The sequence below is a fragment of the Aythya marila genome (genome assembly GCF_965140915.1).
Source record: "Aythya marila genome assembly, chromosome: 20".
NCBI classification, from domain to species: Eukaryota; Metazoa; Chordata; class Aves; order Anseriformes; family Anatidae; genus Aythya; species Aythya marila.
Genome location: NC_139061.1, coordinates 1935396 through 1959945, shown reverse-complemented (window position 1 = coordinate 1959945; position 24550 = coordinate 1935396). Strand labels below are relative to the sequence as shown.

At 41.3% G+C, this 24550-nt stretch overlaps 1 protein-coding gene across 7 annotated transcripts in view; it reads left to right on the top strand.

Moving 5' to 3' along the window:
* Window positions 1-24550, top strand: part of AUTS2 (activator of transcription and developmental regulator AUTS2) — a 763436-nt gene that overhangs the window by 523107 nt on the left and 215779 nt on the right. For all 7 annotated transcript variants that reach the window (XM_082776109.1, XM_082776112.1, XM_082776110.1 and 4 more), the window contains one exon: window positions 3540-3569. In XM_082776109.1, coding sequence (XP_082632235.1) covers window positions 3540-3569 — 30 coding nt within the window. The remainder of the gene's footprint in view (window positions 1-3539; window positions 3570-24550) is intronic.

The following is a 24550-nucleotide window of genomic DNA, read 5'->3' as shown; positions in this document are numbered from 1 at the left end:
CTTTCATTCAGTTTCTAGCCTCAGTGGCAAACCTCTTCTGCAAGACTTTTGGAGTTACCCCTGCACATAAATCGTCAGATTTTTTTCCATGAAGCAGAGGAAATCCGTGTATTTAATCTTCAGGGAAAATTCAGCGTAACGTGACTGTGCAGAACACACACATGAATGCCTGCACACAAGCACACACATATATATACCGCATGAAAATAGAACCTTAATGCTGTGTACGAAGTCACTTCCTCCTGTCTTTCCGTTTTTTGATTTCATGCAGCTTGTCCATAAAATCCTGGTACGGGAACAGGACAGCACTGCTGGACTGCGGGTCTCCTTTCCTTGCGCCCCACCAACAGAACCTCTTTATGAGTGAAATAGATGCCTTGTGTATGCAGGACTCCTGGCATTTTACAAAGTGTATCTGGAGCCAGGCTAGGCAAACGTTAGGAGCTGTTTGCTGAGTGCATTTATTGCCTTTGCATAATTTATGAGCTGGAGGGGTTTGACCATCATTCGTCTCTGCCAGAGGCTGGCACTGAGGGCTCTGGAGGATGGAGCTGTAAATTGGATGGAGCGCTCCTGCTGAGCTCACAGCAAAGTCCTCGGGTCAGTGTGGGAATTTAATACCGGGAATGGAACTGTTTTCTCAGAGTGCCATGTGGGCCTCCACGCAGCAGAGGCTTTTTTGGCAGCCACGGTGACTGGCCAAATCGCGAAGCTGTCAGTCACTGGGCATGTTGTGAAGGGAGCCTGAGCATTTTTAATCGGCTTGGCATCCGTGCTGCTTCCATAATGGACACCAGTAGGTCTCAGTCCTTCGCCATATGCTTAACTCTGGAGACAAGGTGCTTCTGGGTATAGCAGTAATTATTTGATGTGGAATTAAGCGGACCTTGAAATTAGAACTGGACTGTCGGAAAGCAGGAGGCTTAACACTTTGATGGAAATAACTTCCCACCGATGTCGCTCTGTGCACTCTCTCTGCAGATTCACTCAGATACGGGTAACTGTTTACTGGCAAATTCAGATGTCACTGCTGGCAAGTATTCTTCTCCCCAAGTACCTCCACACTGCAGAAAACACAAAACCCTGAGCTCTTTCCAAGCTTGTGAACCAGGAAAGACTTGATCCACAGCGGTGGAGAGATTACTTAAACCCAACAAAAAATGGTGGGGAGAGGAGCGGCTGCAAAGCGCTGTGATCGCAGCTGTGTCACAGGACACGTGCACACGAGCCCCAGCGGCAGGAGCCGATGGCATGTTGAAGCCCTCTGAAACCTGCTGGGACAAGGGAATCATTCCTGCTTGCTTGTATCGCCACTTTCAACCCCCTTTCTTTCTCCTTTTGGATTCAGGCATAACAATCAGGACTTCTGTTGGACGTTGGCTGGAAGGTGGGGAGAGGACATGAGCAAATGGAGGAATTGGTTCTGGGCTGCCTATTTTGAAATACATAAGATGTGTCACCTCGATGTGTTATATGGAGCACATGGCTGGTGCAGGGTCCCCAGAACCACTGGGTGCTCCTGGCTGTAACCAAGCAGTGGAAGGAAGTGCTCTAGCCCCAAAGCTGAATTTTATCAGCAGCTGTAAAATAGAGGTAGTAAATGGGAATTCTTTGTGATGTGCTGTGATTTTCATGGATGAAAATCCTTGTGTAGTTTTGCTTATCTGCAAATGTCAGCCTTTGCTTCGCAAGCATACTTACCTATGCTTCCCCTCATACAAAAATCTTGTAAATGGAGTCATGTTGAAATCAAAATGTGTAATATTTACAGGGTAAGGGCATGAGTACTTCATATAAAAGCCCTACTGTCCCAGAAATGTGCAGTTTTCCTTTTGTCAGTTAAGTACCCTCCCTCCTTCATAAACTTGATCTCTGTACGAGGGTTTCAAATTTTGAGTTAAAACTCTGTTATATCTTCATGCTCCATCTCATGTATTTACATGCAACTACTGCTATATAAATCCTTTCAGATATTAAATAGATTTCACTTCAATTTATATTTTGAATTTTTTGAAAGGAGATTGTGATTTTTACCAATATTTTGCTTCATTTAAAATTAGTGGAAAAATACCTATGGAAACGAGAACTATTTTTCTTAGCTTTTGTTTGTTAGTATGTAGTTCACTGGTGTGGAGAAACCACCTTTTCAACCCCCTGTACCAATGAAGACAAGGGAAAAGCAAGAGAAACAGAAAAGGTGTAGTTAAAGAACGTATAGAAGGAGACATGCCTTTTACAAACCAAACGCATATTTGTGGGTGTAGCTGTTCACATTCCACTGTATAGTTAACCTTTGGAATTCACAATGTATAAATAATTTTGCAGCAATTTGGTTGTATTACAAAAATACTCACAGATGCAAACACATAAAGGGCTTTGCTAACTTCTCTAAGGACATAATGCAATCTGCTAGTCCTTGACTTAAGAAAGCCCAGTTCTTCATTTTCGTGATCTTACACTTCCCTTTGAAACATCTGACACACGGAGGTGTGAGTTCAACCTTTCCTGACAGAGGCAGGTCAGTCCTCCAAACTCTAAGCCCGGAGTTTGAAAAACAGGAGGAGATATTTCCCTCATTCTTCTGCTGCAGAGGGAGCCAAGTGTGATCACCTGGGAGTTGCCCAGAATTAGGTGGGATGAATCAGATCTCTGGTGTCTAGGACAGAAGCAGCTAGGTGTGAGTTGCACGGGCCTTACAGGGTTATTTCCAGAACAGCTTTTGTACTTCTAGCAAGTTTAAGCATGCTTTGGCTTTCTATTGCTTGTCTGTGTTGGAGCTTGATTCACCTAGTCCTGCTGCATTTCTACAATAGTAAAAGTGATAAAAAAAATGAGCAACGGCACTTGGTAATTAGCAAGACCCACTGGTGTTACAGTTCAGCATCCTGTGGTATTGTGTTGGCTATGTTACTGGGGCTAGTTCTGAATTACAGAGAGCCCCAATGAATCACTTTCTTGGGCACGTTGTTCCTTCTGCCGTGAGCTGTCTGAATTCTTCAATGCAACACCTGTAAGCAATGACAAGGGTTGTGCCCTCTAAGTAGTTCTGGAGTAAAATGGCAGCCTTGTAAATGCTTCGCTTCTGGGAATGGTGAACTTGAGCCATTTCTATGCCCTCCTACCCAAAAAACCTTTGAAACCAAATTACTGTTAGGCAGCACGAGCAATATCATCCTTCAAAAGAAAACAAACTGCCCTCTAATACCGTTTCTCTTCTTCCCTGATCCAGTTTCAGAGCCTAAGTGTGTTCACGCACCATCAACTCTCATGCATGTGAATTAAACTAACATAGGGCATTGCAAATGGCTTTTGTTGTTTTCAGTGCGTTTTTTTTCATAATTCAAACATGCAAATGATGGTCTTCAACAACAGTGTGGAGAAAAATTTCCTCCTGTACGGTAACTGAGTTATTTCCTATAGGTACCAGATGCAACACCACAGGTCTTGAGTGTTTCAGCCATCTTGTTTATAATAATTTTTAATTTTTTTTACCATAGCATATTTTTCTTACCTGTTCTTTTTTCCTTTTTGTGTTTCAGTGTGACAGCGACAGTGATCAAGAAGAAAAGGTAGGAAAGGGAATCTGTATGGGAGCAAGAATATTTTGTTGGGTTTGTTGCATTCACTTATTCTTATTATTTTGTTATTTATTCAAAGTTTCTTTTTGGATTGATCCAAGTCAACTCTATACAAAGCAACACCTTTGTTCCCTTTAATTTGATTTTGGAATAGACCTCCAAGGAAAGAGTATTCTAATGAATATTTTGGAGGTTACACAATTCATCTTCAAGCATATTGATGCCATGGTTTGTGTGGGTTGTTTATGAACACCAGTCTGACTGCCGACCCTTTCTAAGGTTACATTTTCCCTTGGGAAGTTCTAACAGTTTAATAACGCAACTGAATATATTTGTAACCTTCACATTTGCACTTTTCAACAGTTATTTAACCACATGCTTGCCTGTTTTGCTTCTCTGTAGTCAAGGGTCTTAAAGCTCAAATTGAAGTGCTAAGGTCAACATGCATATAAATATAAAATTATATATATACATATACTTAGAAACAACGTTTGGAAACTGCGCATTACATCAAACGACACAACATGCTGATGGTTATCATAATAACTGGGTTTCTAAGCAGAAAATGGAAAAAAAGTTATGCTGAAAAAGAACCAGACACTGGTCTCTAACACTTTTTTTTTTTGGAAGGTTAATAGTAATGAAGAAATAGTATTCACACTGATGCATTTTTGAGTCTTATTTCTTATGCTATAAACAGACTAACATCTACCTTTCTTCTTTGGCAAAAATGAAATAATCATTGCAGAAAACCTCGTATAATTTCATTATTTCCAGGTTGGATTTTGTGATTTTCATTTGTATGTTGAGCCTTAAGGGATGTTTTGACAATATAATCACTTTTTCCTCCTTTTTCACTGGGTAAATTGGGGGATAGAAGTTGGGGAGGGTAAAGTAATGTCAAAAACTATCATTTGTATCCTATCTTTGAATTGTTTAGAGTTTCATGAGTGTTCAAGCTTCAGGTTAAGCCACGAAGAAGAGAGGTGGCCATTTTGGCATGTGGCTAATACAATAGAAAAGAAAAAATATGGTATAGAATCCACATGGAAACAATGAACACAGAAATCAGCTTTCATGTTTTAATCAGATCTGTACAGGATTTGTGTAGGAAAAAGCCCAGGAAATTTTCAAACTATTCTGTATACAATTGCCAAAGCTTTGCCCTTCAGCTTCCAGTAATTTCCCAAGTAGAGATTTTTTTTTTCCTTGTGTTTCTTAATAATTTGCTAACTGTGTTAAAGAACCACTGTTTACTTTGAACTGCAGTGATTTCCCTTTCATAAGGGAACTAATCACTGGAGTTAATCAGTGTGACAACAGAAAGGGGAGGTTTTGTTGGGTTTTTGCACAGAATATTAACCTGCACTTTTAGATATGAATTTTTAATGCATTACCATTACATTCCATCCTGTGAAGTGATTATTCATTTTCAGGATGTTCCTTATGCAGTAGAAGATGATAAACTGAATCTCAGCTGCTGTGTTTATGGCACCCAGAACTAGAAGTGTAATTTCCTGCCACTGCTGCATTCACAGAGCCAACCTCTGCCAGTTTCACAATATTTTTCTCTTACAGCGCACCCATATAAAAAGGCAAATCAGCAGCTTTGGGGATGGTGGTGGTGTGCGGGTTGAGTGTTGTGTCTGCAAGGCAATACAAGAGATACTCAAGACCATACCTCACGCAGAATATCCCCATGCTTGCGTGGGCAGGATTTGAAATCCAGACATGCATTTCATCTCTGTGATCTATATTTTGTCTTCCACCCTAATGAAACAAGATTAAGTGCAGATCCAAATATCCCTGATAATTTAGTTCTTTTCAAATCCCAGCACCAGACCCAGCTTTGAGTTTTATAGCTCAGGCCCAGTTCTAAAAGACGACTGCTAACCCCAGCGCGTGTATGCCGCCTGTGCTGGCAGCTCAGGCAGAGATCTAAAGGCCTTGTTCTGCTGTTAATTTGAATTCAGCATATGTAGCCTGTTATAAAATGCGAGACATCATCATTTGAGCAGGTCAAGCATATTCAGATGAAGACAAATGGTGCTTATTTGATTTTCTTAAAATCAGGAAATGAAAAAAGTGCTCTCTGGAGAAATCATGTTCTGCCTGACTTAGATGATAGACCAAGGCATGTACCCCAGATAAGAACAGGCGCTCGTCTTGCGGTTTTTATCTCTGAAGGACGGTCGGGACTGTCAGCTCGCTGACATGTGCATTATCCATGTCATTTTAAACAAAGTGACCTGTAGAAAAGTGCACTCTGCCGTGACATGATAATGGGCTGTTGGATGACAGGTAAAGTACACACTATAAAGGAGGCTGTGCGTTATTCCTTTGTTTAACTGACAAGTAGAAACTTCTTTTCTTCAGACAGGCAGGATCTTTTAGATCTCTTTCAATAGAACCCAGAAGATTTTGAATCCCTGCTTTAAATAAAATAACATTTTTAGGACCAAAAATTCCTATGAGCACAATGCACTGGGAGAAGTGAGGGTGTCAAACCTCTGTGCGAGAGGTTGATCATTTCTTAAATAGTGCTCAGCATCCGCAGTTCTCATCAATAAGCACAGGAGCTGAGGATACTCAGCAGGATTAGAAGTTTTAAGATCCGTGACCCAAATGTCTTAGATCATTATGAGGGTATCGGTCTCCAACTATGGAGCTGTTCCAGTAGCAAATTGTCAGATTGCTCTACCTTGGTCCTAGGTCAATGTATTCTGAGGATTGTGTAGTCACTTTCCTCCTTGCAGAATCATCTTTCCCTGAAATGAGGGGAGCTACTTTCTTTTAGGACCATCTCTTGCAGACTTCAACATACTGTGGTATATGGAATACACAGTGTGTTGCTGCAGGTGAACTTGGTACACACTGTTCAGAAATATGGAAATAATTTTGCCTTCTTTCAGATTTCTGAGGACAAACCCACAACAGGTATCACAACACAGAGTGTACGAAAAAATGTAAATAGTTCTACTAGAATTAATAAATCCTGTAAACCAGAAAGATTGGCCAGTGTCTTTGAATAAAGAAAAGGCAGATCAGTATGATGAGAGGTGTGTGACAGGTGGAAGTGGCTTGGAGACACTCCAGTTCAAGCACAACTAGATGGGCCACGGTGAAGCAGGAGAGTCCATGAAGGAGTGGGACCTGGGAAGCTGGGGAGCAGATGAATAGTGTGGTGACAGAGGAGGAAAAGCAATGTCTCTTAGGCTGTTAGTATTCTTTTTTCCCCACTTGAATATGTATCTATCCGGCTGTGTAAATCATTGTTGATATCTGATCTCTATTAGGTGGTGGCTGTGCCTCCAATCCATCTTCCCTAGCCTTTAATTGGGAGCCGACAGACAGAGTCACTTGCTGTCTGCGTCTGCCCTCAAATGAGACATTTCTCCAGAGGTTTCACTGGAAGAAGAAATAAGGATATTTAATTGAAAAATGATGCAGCCCCTGCTTAGCAGAACTGTAGCTAAGGCTGTGTCAGCATCTCAATTTTAAATGACATGTTTGGGATGGATAATTTATCTATTTATATAGATTCATGCTCCTTCATTCCAATTTGGCACACAGTACTGGACTGGAGCATTCAGAAGTATGCATTCTGCTCTCCTGTTGCTAAAAATCCTGAGGAGGTAGCGAGTACATCTGTGGAGGGAGAGTATATTTGGAGGACTGGCATCAGAATGTAAAGCACTAATACTTAGGGAGATGTCATTTTCCATCTTGGGATCCTTTCAGCAAATGCCACTGGGATTTCTTACTGCATCTGAAAAAAAGTGTGGATCCCAGGGGAGCTCAGATTTTCTCCATTAAAAAGTCTGTCAGTCTTACTCTTCGAGCAGGTCTCCAGAGCTGATAATCTAAAATTAGGGCAAGCTATTGCACAGCTGACAAATTCAAGTGCAACTGTATTATCTTCTGATTTCTAGCGACAATCTTAAGAAATTATACCTGTGGTAATTAATGCAATACTAAAAACATTACTGCAAATATGTAGTCTGTTTTCTGGAAATAAAAGCAGGTCTTGGTCTAAAACACCATACAAATAGCTTTGATAAGGAAGTCGAGTGCTAAAGATGAGTTACCAAGTAAGGTCCTTTTTCATTCACCATCTCTACCGTTTTCTTTCACCACTCCACTTAATTGGTCTGATTTTAAAATTAAGGCTCAATCTGAGGCACTTTAGTGATTTTCTCTTCATAGGAAAATATTTCATTGATCACCAGGAACTGCTTTGCAGTGTACTCAGGGTTGTTACTTATGCTTGATTCAAGAGGAAAAAAGACCAGCTTCTTGCTTGAATTTTATCCAACTTTGATAGGATGTGCAACTTAAAAATTTCTCCAGTTGATGACTTAATTCCATGTATATCTTAGTGGTACCCAATCAATTCTCCCTTGATGATGTTCCTGAATGCCATTAAAATGCTTTCTTCACCGCTACAGCCCAGGCACCACCGAGGGCACCTGCTGAAATGGCCTTTGTTCAGGGTGGACTTTGCCTAGGATGCTAAGGGATGAAAGAGGTTAGTTAAACTTGTGGCTAAATGTGCAAAATACTCATGTGTGGTTGTAGGGAAAGAATAACAATGCCTACCCCAGCTGGGTGGGGGATTCGGGCTGGGTGGGTGCTGTGCTTCCTCAAGAAGGCTGTGCTGGTGGGAGCTGGCTGCGGGTAAGACTTGGTGGTTTTTCTCTCAAGTGCTACTGAAAGCACCACGCAAGTGATGAGCGAGTCATCGGAAGTATGATATTGTCTGGCATCGGAATATTTCTAATGATAATGCTAATACATTTGATTGCATATAAAACAGCTGCAAAGCTAAGGTTATGGCATGGAAAATATCATAAATCACTCTGGTATGTTGAGATAAAGAGAACAGTTCTTTGTGTATAACTGTACACACAGAAGCATACACGCGCACCCTGTGTGTGTTTCTGAAGAGCTATCGGACCATTGTTTTGTGCATAGGCTTTAGAGAGAGTTTTTGGAGCAGTGTTTTGGCAGATGCGTGTTGCCCAATTTAATATGTAAGTTGGATTTCAGTGGTTGGTGGTTAAATATCCACACATACTTGTCTTTGTGTTTGTGTATGTGTAGTTTGCTTTCGAATGTGCTTCTGGCTAAGTTTGAAAAACATATTTTTTTTTTTATCCCAGCTTTATGAACTCACCTGGTTTAGATAATTATAAGCAGTCTGATATATCTGTTATGAGAGGAACTTGGGCTGGGCCTACTGAAAGCCATACCCTTCAACCCACTGAACAAAGGCACAGGTGGGTGCTGACAAACTTGGCAGAAAAGCCGATTCCCCCCTGCCCTCCACTCTGAGCATCCTGCTTGGCTGCGTCCTGCCAGCCGAGCAGAGCATTGTTTCCCACTGTGCTGCCCACCTCATCTCCTCCCAAACATCTGCAGGGCACAGCAAATCTTTCTGTCTTCCAATAAAGAACCCAAAGCAACCCCACCATAAACTACGCTCAAAAACATAAGACCAAGGTAAATAGCACAGGGCTGCCTTCTGTATGTTTTGTTGCTGGAAATAGAAACTCTATCACAAGTGGATTACATAGTAATGAAATTGCTTTTTGCTTGAGTATTACACCCATCTACATGCATAAATTGGTGTAATTCACTCTCATGTGGGCAGTCCCTTCAGCATGGAATTTGTTTAGTAGGATTCTTGGAAGCAAAACCATCAGGAATTTTTTTTCCTCTTGCTCCCAGGGAAAGAGAAGTTTGGGTAGCCTCTCAAACAGAAGTGTCCACCAGGATGGGACCAGAGCTGTGGCAGATAGGTAGCTGGCAGCCAGCTCCATTTCTTGTGACTATATGTGACATCTGTACTCTTCTTATTGTCCATAAACTCAGCCAAGGATTTTTTTTAGTTTGCTTTTTTAGTTTACTGCTGGAGTAAAAATAATAAATTATAATTGTCCCACTCTGGAAAACTCTGGTCAAAGAGGGAGCTCTCAGCATTTATTGCGCTATCGAAAGAAGGGCATATCATCAGAGTTCATTTCCTCATCCCTTTCTCTACACTATTCAACTCTAGATGCAGCATTTGATAACTGGGTTGGTTTCTAGAGGAAAATCTCGAAATGTGAAGTGTGTCATCTCCAGTCTCGCAAGAGAGCCTGAGAAGTACGTGCGTAGCCTCAGGTGGCAGGAGATGTTCCAGAGCTTCAGGCAGGAGGGCAGGAGGAGGGACCTTGGGGGCAGGAGAGGTTTTGTGGGGATGGTTCCAGCTGGGGACAGGGGCTGAGCAGTCACCCTGCCATTCAGTTGTCTCGCACTGAGTACCCGCACGCTACTCATGAAAGGCTGAAAGGATTATTTACAATAACAAGAGAGAGCTGAATACTTGGAAAAGCTCCTTGGATGGTGGGTACCAACATGTTTAGCAAATAAGGCTCCATGGGGAAACGGTGGCTGAGAACCCAATTCTAAGCAATTACTTCAGGTCATGGGATACTGATATCTTACTGTTTGCCGTGTATTTATTTTGGCTAAGGATAGGATTAGCGAAATAGTTTCTCAGTATTATTCTTATAACAGTTTCTGCAAAGCCAGGATGTTTCCCATCAGTGAGATTTATACTGCATATTTGCACAGGTGTTGTCTTTTTAGCTCTGGAAAAAGCAGCACCTTAAACTTGCCCCAAGGGTGAAAGATCACCCAGACTTTATATGCTAGCAACGCTCAGGCAATCATGAAGTATTTCTTACTGTTTAAGGCCCATTAGGAGAAAAGATAAGGATCCTTTTTATTCATTTGATGTGCCACATAGAGGGTCCCTACAGCTAGAGTGGTAATAAAACCGGAGCCAAGCATGTTCATTGTAAAAGATTATGCGCTTGCCGCTAAGGGGAGCGAACACGTTGTTTACAGGCGTGGGTACGTGCTCCCTGGGCTGGCTGTGCCACCGCGCCTTCAGCCCGTGATTTGTCCTGTCCTTTATCATCTCTGTCACTCGGCAGCATGTTGTCGTAGGTAACGTATCACTCCCCCTACCCTCTCCCCCTTCCTCGGCCGGCTCCCCCCCCCTTTTTTTTTGTACCCATTTCGTGTAGAAAATTTGTATTTACTTTGGGAGTGTAATTTGTTCCTCATGGATAATGTGACCCTTAGCGGAGCTGGATCATGGGTTAGTTGAAGTGATATTTTCCGCTAATGGTAGTCGTACATCATTGCTGTCAGCTCGGGTTAGGAGGCAAGCACATTACAGCTCCATTTTACCTCTGCAGGCATCTGGGATTATTTGCCATAACTGAGTATGACATGACCGCACTACAGAGTGCATTAAAATTTTACTAGCTTCTCAGGCAAGTTCCTTGGCTCCAGCCTGCCTTCAGGCAGGAGTAATGATGGATACCTCTAAGGTCCTGACTTCCTGCACCAAGGATACTCAATGTCAACGGCCCAAACAGGTTTTGCTCTCCCCAGGGCTTTAGACCATCTTCTGGCAGCTGAGTAAACAATCAAGAGCCAAACCCCAGGGAGGCTGGCACAGATGCCCCCGAACGCTCCTGCGAGGCTGCGTGGTGCTTGCAGAGTTTGGGCACTGTCACATCCCTGTCTTAGAGCATTGCTCTCAAGCCTCAGGTTTGAAAAAATAGCATTTGCAAGCTGGCTTATGTAGATAGAAATAAAATCATTGTTTGAAAATGGAAGTTGCAAAATATTGAGGAATGTGGAGTGAGATATGTGTGTGAAACGTGTGTGTGTGTGTAACAGGCATGTAACGTGGCACATAACCAGTGTGTAATATGCAAATACACCAGAAGCTGAAGTTATATTTGTATGTTCATATTGCACTGCATTTTATGCTTAATGAGTATATATGGTGTGCCAGTACATATATACAACTGTACCAGCACGTGTATTCATTATTTTAAATTTATATTATTTTTATACAGGCAAATACTGTTCTCATATAGGATCACAGAGCACCAACTATGGCATATATACATGTGTATTATTTTGCAGAATGATTTTACATCTGCACATGCATACTATTGAAATAATAGCCACCATTTTCCTTGAACATACCTGTTTATATAGATGTACGTTATTTGTAAATGTCTATATATTTTTGACATTCAAAATTAGAGGTATAGCTAAACAGAAAAATGTGAGTTTAGAAAACTTAGGAGTGAGATTAAATAGAAGGTAGTAGTATTTGTAAATGTTTATTGAAAAAGCATAATACATACTCCAAGGTAAATTTATTGCAGCCTCCTAGTGGCTTTGTAAATATCTACAATCCACATATGCACTGCCCACAAGCTCTCCTCCCCATAGCAGCACTAATATCCATTATTCTTTCAGCCAAAAGGTACATAATTATGCAGAGCATTTCTGTAAGGTAGGCAGGTGGTGTGCGTTTGAAATCCTAGAAGTTGGTCTCTTCTGTCCTCTTTTTACTTTGTGTGACTTGGCAGATGGAAGAAGAATTAGAAAGGGTGGTTTTACTTATTTAGCTTTGTTGTTTTGTCTTTTAAAGTGTTTAATCGCCTACATATTCACAGTGAGGTGAGATAAAGTGGTAGGGCTGATCAACTCGTGCTCAGGATAACCTGGAGGTTGACTGCATTCAGAATGCCTCCGAATGCCCATCGAAATTTCCGTAAGTCATGCCATGTTGGGCGCGCTCTGCTTTTCCTGTTGTTTCATTTGGGCCAAGTTTTGGGACATGCTACTGATTTAGACAACTTGATATTTTGTTTTGGTACAATGCATTCCTGACAATAAATCTTTCTGTCTTTATTGTAGAACTTAGATCCAAACTTTACTGGGCCCAGTAGTTTTATCTGTGTATAGATGCTAGGATTTGATTCTCTGTGGGGGAGGAGAGAGGAAGAAGAGATTAGAGATTAAAGCTGATGATATGCTCAGCGCTGTACAAGAAACAGCAGAGACAATTTCAGACCTCTCTAAGGATAAGATGCAAATTCCTAAAGCCTCCTCAGCAGCTTAGATCACAATAAGAAAGGCATTCCAAGTGATAGATATTTTTGCGTGTTCATATTTTAGTGTTACATCTCTTTTTGTATGTAACAAAACTTTTATCAAAGTAGTTCTGTGAAGGCTCTTAGAGTAAGTGGGAATGCCAGGCCAGATTTCATTTTCAGGGTGCCACTGATATAGAAGTAAAATCACAGAATGAGTTTCTGATCTTGCATGTAACTATTTCAAGTCAGTGAAGAAATAAGTGAATATAAGCTCACACGCTCACTGAAATGCAGCATTTGGGAAATAGTTATCTTGGGTGAAGGATTTTCAATTTAATTTAGATTGTTTCAACTGAGATGCTTTCTTGAGGTATGTCTTTAATTTTGCACAAGTGTCTGTAAACCTTCCCCTAAAAAAATAAAATAAAAAAAAATAGATATCATGAAAGGAATTCCATGTGTGGAACATGCTGGCACATTCCTCATGATCAGTCTACCGATATAGAGATATTTGTTCATTAGATGTATGCTTTATATGTGTGCTTGGGAGCAGGTATTAATGAGCATGCACTTATGATATGTGTGTACAGAGACAGACAGAAACTCAATCTGTGGATCTTGGAGTTTGTCCATGTCCAAACGTATCTGGGTTATAAAAAGTGTTCCTTCAAGGACTGTGCAGTATATGTTATTCAAGTATTATATTCATATACACTTTATGCTATTGAATAACATCTGTTTTTCATAACAAATCAGATTTTATAATCATGTATGAAGCATGCTCCCCATTCCTGAATGTCTGTTCTCATATTTCCCTGAAAAGAAAAAAAAAAAAAGGAAGTCTTAGGTTTGAGAACTGAGAAGGTGAAACATTTCTTTGGAGATTTATTTAGAAAGAAATATATATATATATATATATAAAAGTTATGATAATTATTCCATGTTTTTAAGAGTCTTGGAGGCCACAACACATGTAACCATCTCAGGTTTCTCACAAACATATCCAAGGACAGGCTGAAAACAAGGAGACAGGAAATGAAATGCATGCAGCAATGAGTTGAGAAGGATTCCAGCAAGTACTGCTTCGGTTTTCTGCATATTTCTCTCCATCTGGCTCAGCACTAATAAGGGTATTGTGGACTTGGAAGTGGTAAAGGACAGCTACTGTACATCTCAGGCTTCAGAAGATCCCCAGACAGGGGAGAAGTTAAAGATGGTAGCAAATGGTTTGAGTTAGGGCTGGGGCTGCAGGTACCAGCAACGTGAGGGAGAGTCTTCGTGAGCTTTCATCTCGCTCTTCATCCAGTGTAGATTTTGCATCATCTCCTCCTCCCTGTTCCCTTGCACTACTCACAGACAGCATGTTCTCTGAAAGTCTCTTTTCCTGACTGTTGTTATTTCACCCACAGATGAGGTCCTGCTTTATTTATTGGAAGGATACTGTCCGTTATTTTGGAGGATAAGCCATTGGCTGTGATGAAGATAACTGTAGGTTATCTAGTTCACATAGCAGTGCCTTGAGAGTCAAGTAGCTGTAGTTTTTAAGACATGCAGATGTGCAAGCAATGAGTACGTTGTAAATGTACAGCATATATGGTGACAGACCATTTTACATATTACTCATACATGGTAACAGACCACCTCCCCTTAGCTGGTGTGTTGGTATGTAACTCCACTGAGGAGTAAGTGCCTCTGAAAATAGGAAAGATGTCAAAAACAGGTTTAGCTTTTAACTGACCAGGTTCTCCCAGGCTCCCAAAATCTGCATTCCATGAGCTGCTGGTCTCTGCGCTGAGATTCATGGTGGGCAGTGAGAAATGTGTAAGAAAAGGCTTAAGGTGAACCTGACGTGCTTTGCTTTGAAAATATGAGTCAAATTGTGTGCATTGACACTTGTAAGCCCTTCTCTGAACTCTTGAAAGTCTGGATTCACTTCTAGGTGTTATTAAGATGCCTGCTTTGTAATTTTCATCTAGTAGGAGGCACCAAGATGACCTTTGTGTCTTCAAAAATTGCCTGGGCTTTCTAATTTGTGCTGGTATGTCCTCTTAAAATGCACCACCGAATTTCTGGGTTTTGCAGGCCATCTCAGCACTGCATTTAAGCTGACTCTGGACAGTCAGACAATATTAAACAAGGTTGTTCATTCATAACAAAAGCATCCTAATTGAGTTACATTATTGCATTAACTGTAGCAATCAGATTGAACCAAATCACTGAGCGATAATGTCATTTTCCAGGGTATCATTTGTAGAAACCAGTTGTGCTGTAAGATGCAATAACTTACTTAATCCTGTAGAGTTTATGGTGACTTATGTGTCATATCAAATTCCTTACTTTCAGAGAAAACCAAGCAGTTAATGCATGGCTGTGAAAGGGCACTGAGTGATGAGTTTATAGAGAAACATTTGGCAGATCCGAGACAAACTGAAGGCTGAGTGGTAGTCCTTAATAACCTCAGATAAAGGGGCCATTCTAGGAACGGATAAGAGATGCAGCATTTTTAAATTGTTAACTTTTGGCAACACACTGACGGTACTGTTTGTTTTAGGGGGTTGATAGATGGCTGCTTTATTGGTTCTGAGTTGCCCATTGAGTACAAATTCTCAGGCAGAGAGACTAGGGAGGAGGATCGAGAAGTTAATTTTAGACTCTATGTGCCAAATGCTTACAAGTGACCTCATTTGGCAAACTTGGTTTCTGTCGGCATTTTTATGTGCACTGACACCACGATGTTTGCTGGGGGGCTGTTGTTGATGCATTACAGTTCTTTGTTTTGCTTTGTGAAAACTGCAGGGAGGAGAGGGGAGAGGCCTGGCGGGTCAGAGCAGGGGAGTACAGTGTGGGACAGGACAGGGTCAGCTGCAGTCGGATGTCCCTGGGGAGGCACACACCCCCTCCACCACCAAAAACTCTTCGGCTCCCCCCAGTTTATCCATGTCTGTCCCATGCCCTGCTTTGTTGCTGGCATGCACAAATCCATTTAAATTCTCTGTAACTCAGTTTCTTTCCTTTGGACATTCATATAACCTCCTTCCAGCAGCATGTGAGTGTGTGACCCTCTTTATCCTTATAATGATGTCTGCTACAAAATACCTTGTGTCCGCAGCCACCGAGTACGTCCATCGCAGGGCGGGAGCTCTTCTATTGTCTCAGCCTAGTGCCCTGCTGAGGCCATTTTGCTTTTGAGTTTACATATTGAAAGCAACTAAGATGCTTGGCTAATTTTCTGTAAAACACTTACAGTTCCTTCTCTTCAAGGAGCTGAAGAGGTGGGAAGCATTGCCACCGCTGCCTGAATGGAGCCACTTCTCTTTGTTACGCTCCCAGGGCCGCTTTGATTGATGGCATCAGTGCACCACGAGAAGGCAGAGAGGCTGCAGGCAGAATCAGATCAGTGTCAGAGGGCACTGCAAGGATGTTAAGTCAGGGCTGTTGTTTGCAATATGGTAGAAATCCATAATATCTTGTACTCCCAGGAAAATACAAACATCCTGCAAGATCGATGTTCCTACTTGTCATATACCATCAAAAATGCAATGAGAGAGAGGCTCCATCCAGACTTCATGCAGTCACTGCCGTGCTTTTGTTTCTCTTTCCTGGCCCAAGAATAACAACGGCGCTGAACTTGCTCATTACACGGCCTTTGTCAAGGACTCTGCCTCAGTATAAAGTTCAAGAGGGAAAACTTCCTAGAACTGGAGTCTGAAATCCAAACGATGTTTTACTATTTCTGTATGTTGTTTCAGCAGCCCTCAGAAACCCCATCTGCATCAGATTCTTATTCACCTGTGCATAGTACAGAGATGGGGACAGAGGGAGAAACCCTCCTTTTGTCCAAAATCTTTTGAAGCAAATGAATGAAGTTGTGTGAATTAGAGGGGAAGCCAAACACAAAGAAGCAAAGTAAATCATTCATATCAGTAGCAGATCTAGGAAACTGAGATCTCCCTTCTCCCCAGTCTCCCGTTTCAAGTACTGCTCTGTTTTGTTACTTTTCTTAGTTTAGTGGCTCCTGACAGTGATTCGTGCATTGGTTGTGATCCGAGGGGCCATGGGTGCAGATGGTTCCTGGAGCATCACTGCCTTTGAGTGGCAATGTGACAGCGTTATGGAGCATGGTGTTCCTCAGGACGTTCTGAAGACCAATAGTGGCCCATTGTTTCAGGGATTTTAGGATCTTCTGATGCCACTTGCCACCATCACCAGCAAGTATTCTCTGAGTGGCAGCTGAGGAATGCACTGTGCCAACTGTCAGGTTTGCTCTCTGTATTGCGTGGATGGCAGTAGAGTATTCGTTATCCTGGGCATGGAGCTGCCAGCTCGCACGAAGATCAGTGCCGTTTAGGATTTATTTTATTAAAATCATACTGCTGTTTCACGGTTTGTGTGTGAGGCTTTTCCGAATCTGCAGTTCTTGGTCATGGTGTAGCCCAGTATGTGGTTCCTGGGGTTGTGGGGTGTGAAAGCGAGAGGTGACCACTTCTGCAGTGTGCATCTCTGGGTGTGTAGATGGTGTGACAACTGTGATGCTTTCTGAGTGTCTTTCTGTGTATGACTTATATGGACAGGAAAAAAAAATACTTAAATTAGTGATTGTCTTTAAATAATGTCATGATTTCTTTTTGCTAATGAGAAACTTGCCTCAAGGGCTTTCAGTTAGCTTTGGCAAATTGCTACAAACTCCTTGCTACTTTCTGTGATAACATTAATCAGAATGAAGTTGTTGGCTAGAAATGCAGATGCCATATGTAATTCAGTATAAGTTTTACTGTAATTTACCATTAATTACTGCCCACTTACACTAACATGCTAAATGACACCCAGCACCCTGATTTCAGAAATCAGTTGGAAATAGGAGTAACTCTACCTACAGACAATAGAAAAAATACTTGGAGCTGGTAAAAGGGCAGAATTATCTTTTCAGAGGTGGAAACAAAAACTTAGGACTAAGAATTTAACCAGAGGGACAGACCAGCTAATTTAAGGTCTGGTAGCTTCACCACTTTTGAGAGGGACCCATGCTTCACATCAGCTTAGGATGGACTGCAGTGCTATAGAAGACATGCTTCCAGCAGTAATTCTTTACATATAGGCATTATATATACCGTTTTCCTTTCTGGATTTAAGGTTGGTGATCTTAGGTCATTCGAGTATGCTGTGGGGTGGATTGAAGTTTTAGAAGAGCAGAAAAGCTAATGCTTTGGGCTTCTGCTACAAATGGAAAGAGCAGAGTTCTTCATTGCACGAAAAGCAGGCTGAGGAGGCTTAACTGAGCAGTTTTTACGTTCTTTTCCAATAGAAAAGAAGGTCTGAAGTTGAAAATGCTCTTTACCCTGTTCTTTTTCATGGGGAAATGGTACATTTTTCTGAAAGTTCATTTTTATTCATAAGAGCATTTTCTGTATATATACATGCACTAAGATGTAGTCAAAGCTTCCCATAATGATATTGCTCAATATATAATCTGTTTACCACAGTATTTGCCATACCGGATAAATACATTAAATAGAAATACATGGAATACATACAAAAATACACAGAAAATAAGTAGAAAACTCAACACATGAATAAGAACCAAGTCACGTTTCTGTAGTGCATTAAGGATGTTTTTTGAGTAAACACCAGATCCTAGAACCAAAGCCCCTCCCGTACAACATCCCTTTTAAAATGAAACTTTTCTGTTAGAAACCTGAAGCTGTGGGAACCAGAGAGAATAACAAGCCAGAGCTGGAAGTGGACAAGAGTAAACGCTTCGATTCACATTGAAATGATTTCTCCTGCCTAGTATAATTTAACCTGCCCACACTGCTAAACTTCTATATTACACATTTCTGTCAGAATGTCAGGAGAAATGATAAGCCTTCTCGAAGCTGCAACCTCTATTACATACAGAGAACCTTCCAGCCAGGGTTTTCTTGTACATTTTTAAGACTTTTAGCTTGGTCTCTCAAGTATAAAGAATACCCTACTTCATGACCCCAGCCTCTTGTTAGTTGATAGATGAAATCTTTTCTTAAGCTGAGTCCCTTGTCTATTATGTTTTCAGAATTCAAGGTTTCTCTTTAAGCTTCCTGGCTTACTGCCAAGAGTACATGGCTTTGTTACCCGACAAAATTGCCTTTTTATTAACAGGAAGTGGATCTCTGAAATGGCATACATGCTGATCTGCTTCCAGGTGAGAAAGAACAATTTTAAAGGTGTGATCTCATTCTTCTGCCACAGCGAATAATTACAAAAAGAATAGCAAAAACTGTTGTTGTTGGAGCTTTCTGTTTGTCTGTTTTTTAGTTTGGGAAGCTGGAATATAACATAAAAGCAAAATAGAAGCTCTAGTCACTGCTGTGTTTTTAATGTTCTTTTAATCTCATATTACCTATAAACACTCGTCTGCATACCCGGGAAAAGTGCACATCAAAGTGCGTGCAGTTGTGCTTCACCGCTGTTTGAAGAATCAGAGCGTAACATAAAACAAAGAAAGAGGACTCATTTCACAAGTACATCTCTGTTAAATCTTACTCTGGAGTACTTAAGCAGAGATTGTTGTATCAAATGGATTCTGTAAAAAGAATATTGTCTGTACCAGCTGCCTTGGAATCTGGCCATTGCAGTAGCTTAACTGGTCAGATAAGTGGTGGATCATCACTAATTTCTCTGTGTCACACCAGATAGTTTTACCTCTGCCATCTGAGTGAAGTAAATCAACGAAATGAGGCTTCCTAGAGATTCTCATTTAAGAACTTGAGTGCTTTTTCATGTGACTGCTTACTCAGGACTTACCAGCATAAAAAGATTCCAGTCCACAGCTAATCAGACAAGTGATTTCATTTAACTGAAATATCAAGAACTAGTTAGGATTCTTTTAGCAGGAGGCATTCATGCTTAACTATAGGTACTGTTAAAGCCATTTTTCTCTCTTTTAGTTAATGACCAACCACTGCAGATTTCTAGGTTTCAATGTATGTGGTGAATAATTGGAGAAAAAAAAAATTAAATTGGGTACTGATTGCAAACCAGTCTTAGTGACAGACCTTTACTTCACCTTCATGCAGAAATGCCTGTGTAATAAAACTAAGCCCATTGTCACAAGTGCAGAAATGCCAATTCACATTTGTAAGAGATCTAAAAGGGAAAGGGCTCTGGTAATAGGCTAGGCAATAAGCCATCATAAGTTTATTTAGATGACTGTTGACAACTGGACTTGGCTAAATTTCTGAAGACATGAAGAAAAATGAAATAGTAAAGCAGGAAAAACAGAATTTGAGAGAAAGCACAATTTGAAGAACTCTAATTATTTACAAAGATTCATATTTTGGTGCGTGATTTCGCTCTAACCCTGTCTTTGAACAAGCAAAATAGTCATAAAAGCCCAATGAAACATTCCCGTGTAAAATATTCCTGCCCCCTCTGTGGAGTGCCTCCAATGCAAAAAGTACCATCACATTGCCTCCTTTCTTTTGCTAATATTGACCTTGTAAGGGGCTAGATTTTCAGTTGTTATAAATCAATCTAACACTGATTACTTCTGAGCTTTCTTGATTTGCATCAGCTAAGGCTCTAGCCTGAGTGCTATACTCTGGGCATGAAATGAAGCCCAAAGCTAGCACTAAATGAAGCTGACCCTTTCCTTTAATTTGTAGTCGAAGGAACTCCTGAAACATGAATTGCCAGGGCTGTATCATTTGTGTCCCTCAGACAATCATAGTTCAGGTCACACTGACAGGCTCTGTAGCTGAAACCCAATTGAAAACCTGGGCATGTTTGTTCTGGCCCCATTTTATATCTGGGATAAAAAATTATCTCAGTGCCCTTGCTCAGGTGTCATGGCAGTTAGCAGGGAAGAGTCTGCGATGGGCAGGAGAAGTAAAAACCTGCAATCCATCTCATGAACTGCACTTGCGCGTGGTGCACTGAATCTCTGCTCATCTAGCACCTAAAATATCCACTATCTTACAGCATCTTGCAAATTTTCATGTGGTTCACTTGTACTCTAAAAGTCACTGGAAAGAAACCAATTTGAGTGTCACCACTGTGGTCTGTCATAGGGAGCGTTATGCTACGGAGAATTCATGTGCGGTTGTTTTTGTGTGCATCTTCCAATATTCCATAGCTAGCCAAATCTTGTCAGATGTCCTCTTAAGAAAATTAGGGGTCTTTGGTTAGTTTGTTACTTTAGGTTAAGCATTTATTGGGAGTGCTGAAATGCGTAATGCTGAGATATCTTCATGGCTGTGCATATCAGTGCTCTGATTGTGAAGACATGAAGGGGAAAAATGTTAGGGAGGATTTGTCACCTGGTTTCATTTGAACAATTGCTTTTCCCCCTTGGTCAGATATAGGACATAACAGGAATCACCTAAATGTAGACAGATTGCAGTAACACACATGACAGTTCTTTATTGGTTTCCATTACCTATACTGTTCATTTCCCAAGAGGAAAGGGCAGCTAATACTGTATATTTTTTAACATAAACCAAAGAGAAGGATAAGCCGGTGCATATGAAACGATGTCTTTTTATTCTCCATATGCACTGAATTGAATTGCAATTTCCTCCTTTCATTTTCTCCCGTCTCTCTGTATGTCAGAGACAGCCAGGTGTGTTTGTAGTCCTCTGCTGGCGTATGATCACTGGGAGCATACAGGTAATGAGTGGACACACGTTGTGCAGTGACAGGGTTTTCAGGCACAGCTCCGTTAATGAATTGACAGCACTACATAAAGACTCAGGGCAGCCAGCCCTCCTTTGGGGAGGTGAACCTTTGCACGCTCCCCTTTTAACTTATTGCAAAACCTTTCTCTCTCTGTTGTATGTGTTCCAGGCCTTTATTTAGATATTTAGTAGGCTGCAGTAGTTTGTTTTTTTTTTTTGTATTTGTACATACTCTGCATTTGTGCATCTGAGCAGCTTCCAGTCATTACTAGAGTGTGTTCCCCTGCGAAGCAGGCATTGCTCTTTCCCTTTTCAGAGACTGAATGTGATCTTCTCCCTTCTGCAATTGTACACATCATTATCAGGTGGGGATAACAGAACATCTGGGAATGGTTTTCAAATGTACAAGAAAATAGACAAGGTCCCAATAAAAGTAGGCCAGCTGTCTTCTGATGTCTGGAAAAAAATCCTTTCCTCTCTCCTTTTCTCCTTCTCCCTCTCTCCTTTTCTCCTTCTCACTCTCCCCTAATGGATTTTCTAGCTGTTTCTTTGAATAAAAAATTAATAATGGGAAAAGCTTGTAGCTGGTCCCTGGGGTAGAATAGTGGCTAAGGATGAAAAAGAATGATTTGAACAAACAGTCTCAGGAGGATAAATGAAGTGCTATAAGTATGACTTCTGTAAGTAAAGGAAAAAAATATATATATATAACTGAAAATATTTGCCTAGTTAAGCAACTTCTATAATAAAACTTAAGCCGTGGTGTTAGCAGTTTGGAATAGATTTTCAAATGCAGCCATGACACTCTAGGAGACGATGTTTAATTTTCTAAATAGACATAGATGCATAGATGTCCAAATCACATGGATTCCTAAGGACAAGATCTGTAGATAGCATTTGGATGCCTGAAGATGCAAATAAGCTTCTTAGGGAAGGACATGAGTGAATCAGGCAGCCAACTTGTTTTGATTTTAATAGGAGTTGCATGCCTAACTTGCTTTATATGCATCCTCCTTTCTGCAGGGATTTATCTTCTCTAGCACAAGACCGTTTGAAAATGATACTTGGAAACATAAGTCACTTTGCTTATAGAAAATGTACCCCTGCGGTCCTAATAGCCACGCTGACAAAACGTAAACTGGAAGGGATGCTGCCATTTCTCAGATACAGGTCATGTACAGCTGCTTGAAATGCCAGCCAAACACTAGCCCTTTCTGCCAGCCCTCTCTGCCAGACCGCCGCGCGCTGTTCCAGGCTGTGAGAAGCAATCCATAAAGCTCAACCAGCGAAGACTGGGCTGGCTTACATTTAACAAGCATTAAAGAAGGAACTACTTTGATTTTCCTAGGCTAACACATGATCCTATTCATAACACATTGCTATAGAAAACTTCCAATTTAAATATAAAAAATGAGAACAGGAGATATTTTTGTGGTTCTTGTGGCTATAGTGTATGCTGCTTTGTTATGCGCTCTGGATGGATCCTGCCCGCTCTTTATTCAGATGACCTTGCTGTCATGTTCTGGAGACCTTATCAAAGACCTTTGCCAAACTGCAATAAACCAGAACCATGCTCCACACCCTGATGACTGATAATCTTGGAAGTGGCAGTTAATTGGTGAGAACAACTCTCAGCAAACTCAGAGCCATGAGCAGGGCTTCTTCCCATGCCCCACAGTACCTTGCCAACAAACTGGGCATGCATGGAGCAAGTTGCCCTGCTCTTCACTGCCCCCGCCCTCCACTTTCTTTTATTCCTCTGTTTGTTAAGTAATTAATCTCATTCTGCTGAGATGAAATTTTCTGTTAAAAAAGAACTTCAATCAAAACAACATTTGAGGGAAGAGGGGGAGGGAGAAGAGTCCTCCTCACAGTTTGTTAATTGGTTCTTTCACCTGACAGTAGTTTGTGTCAATTAACTTGATACTCGGTGAAAGTGAAATTAATCCACCTGGGTCAAAAGCAGCTATTAATTTTTAATCAAAACAAAATGCTCACTCAACAGATTTGTAGCTCCACTTAGAATAAACAAGATACGCATGAGGGGGAATGTGCCACCAGGCTCCGTGCCATGGAGATGCTCATGGGGATAATTTCTTGCTCTCCTGCAAAGGGCAGAGGTGAGGCAAGTCAGCTGCTAATGGCATTCTTCTTCCAAAGAGGATGTTTCCCCAGTGTGTGTACCTTCTCCCTCATGTATTTGTCTCACTAAAATCAAAAACTGTCCCACAGCAGATCTGAGCACTCCCTGTGCAGCAGGGCTGCCCCAGTAACACCCGCAGACGGACTTCAGTGCAGCAGCTGCCATACACCTGGACACAGCCACCCCCCTGCCCCACTACGTGCACACCATGCCTTCCACCCCTCACCCCTGGGTGCAGTGCCCCATCACTAAAGGTTACAGTGCTGCTGGAGACCCTCCGCTCTGTGGCCTCTCTGATTGACACAGAGAGGGCTCCTTTGTGATTAGGTGATAAGCCCTGTTTTGCTTCATCCATGGAGGGGAGCAAGGAGCAGAAAGCGATCCCAGGATTTCTTCTGTCCTTATGCACCAAAAAATGAGGGCAAAATCTCATAGAAATTCTTTAGTTTTCCTAATAACATTATGCTCCAGGTGGCTGGCTAGCCATTTTATCTGGAGATTAATCTAAAAAGTAGTCAGAACCAACAAGTTTGGATTTAACCTTGCTTTTGAGTATGAAGTGCATTGGGATTAGATGTTGTCAATAATAAACTATGTCAGAACTAGTACTTATGGGTTCTCCTTTTATGCTGATGAGCTAAAGGAAGTCTAGGTGAAATAAGCTTGATATACGCACAGAAAATCTTATTTCAAAATCAAGGAAGGTGGTTTAAGATTCCTTTTTCTCCTCTTTTCTGTCTCTCTCTTTCATTTTCTCTCCCACCCAAATGCTTCTCTCTCTGTTAAACAATCAGGGAATAAAAAACAACAACAACAAAAAACACACCACTTTGCTACATACCAGGAGTACAGCAGCAGCTCCTGGACCAGAGCCCCAGGAGCTCTCTTAGAGTTCATAAGAACAGATTATTTGAGAGCCATGCAGAAGGTGATGTAGCAAGTCCAGGCTGGGGACCAGGGGTCCAAGCAGGATGGTAGTGTGCAATAGCAACAGTCCCACTGACACCCAAATTTCAGGTGGGTCATAGGCACCAGCAGAGAGGAAGTGGTCTCTGTCTTATACGTGGTGCTAAGATGTAAGATGCCAAATCCAAAGGTTTAAAAAAAATCTCTCTTGAAACTGGGCCTCGCTCTTAAGAATACTAGAGATGTCCACATCCCATCAAAACACCTTGCAGATGCAAGTTGCTGAGTGAATTAAAATTGGATGTAACGTGACAG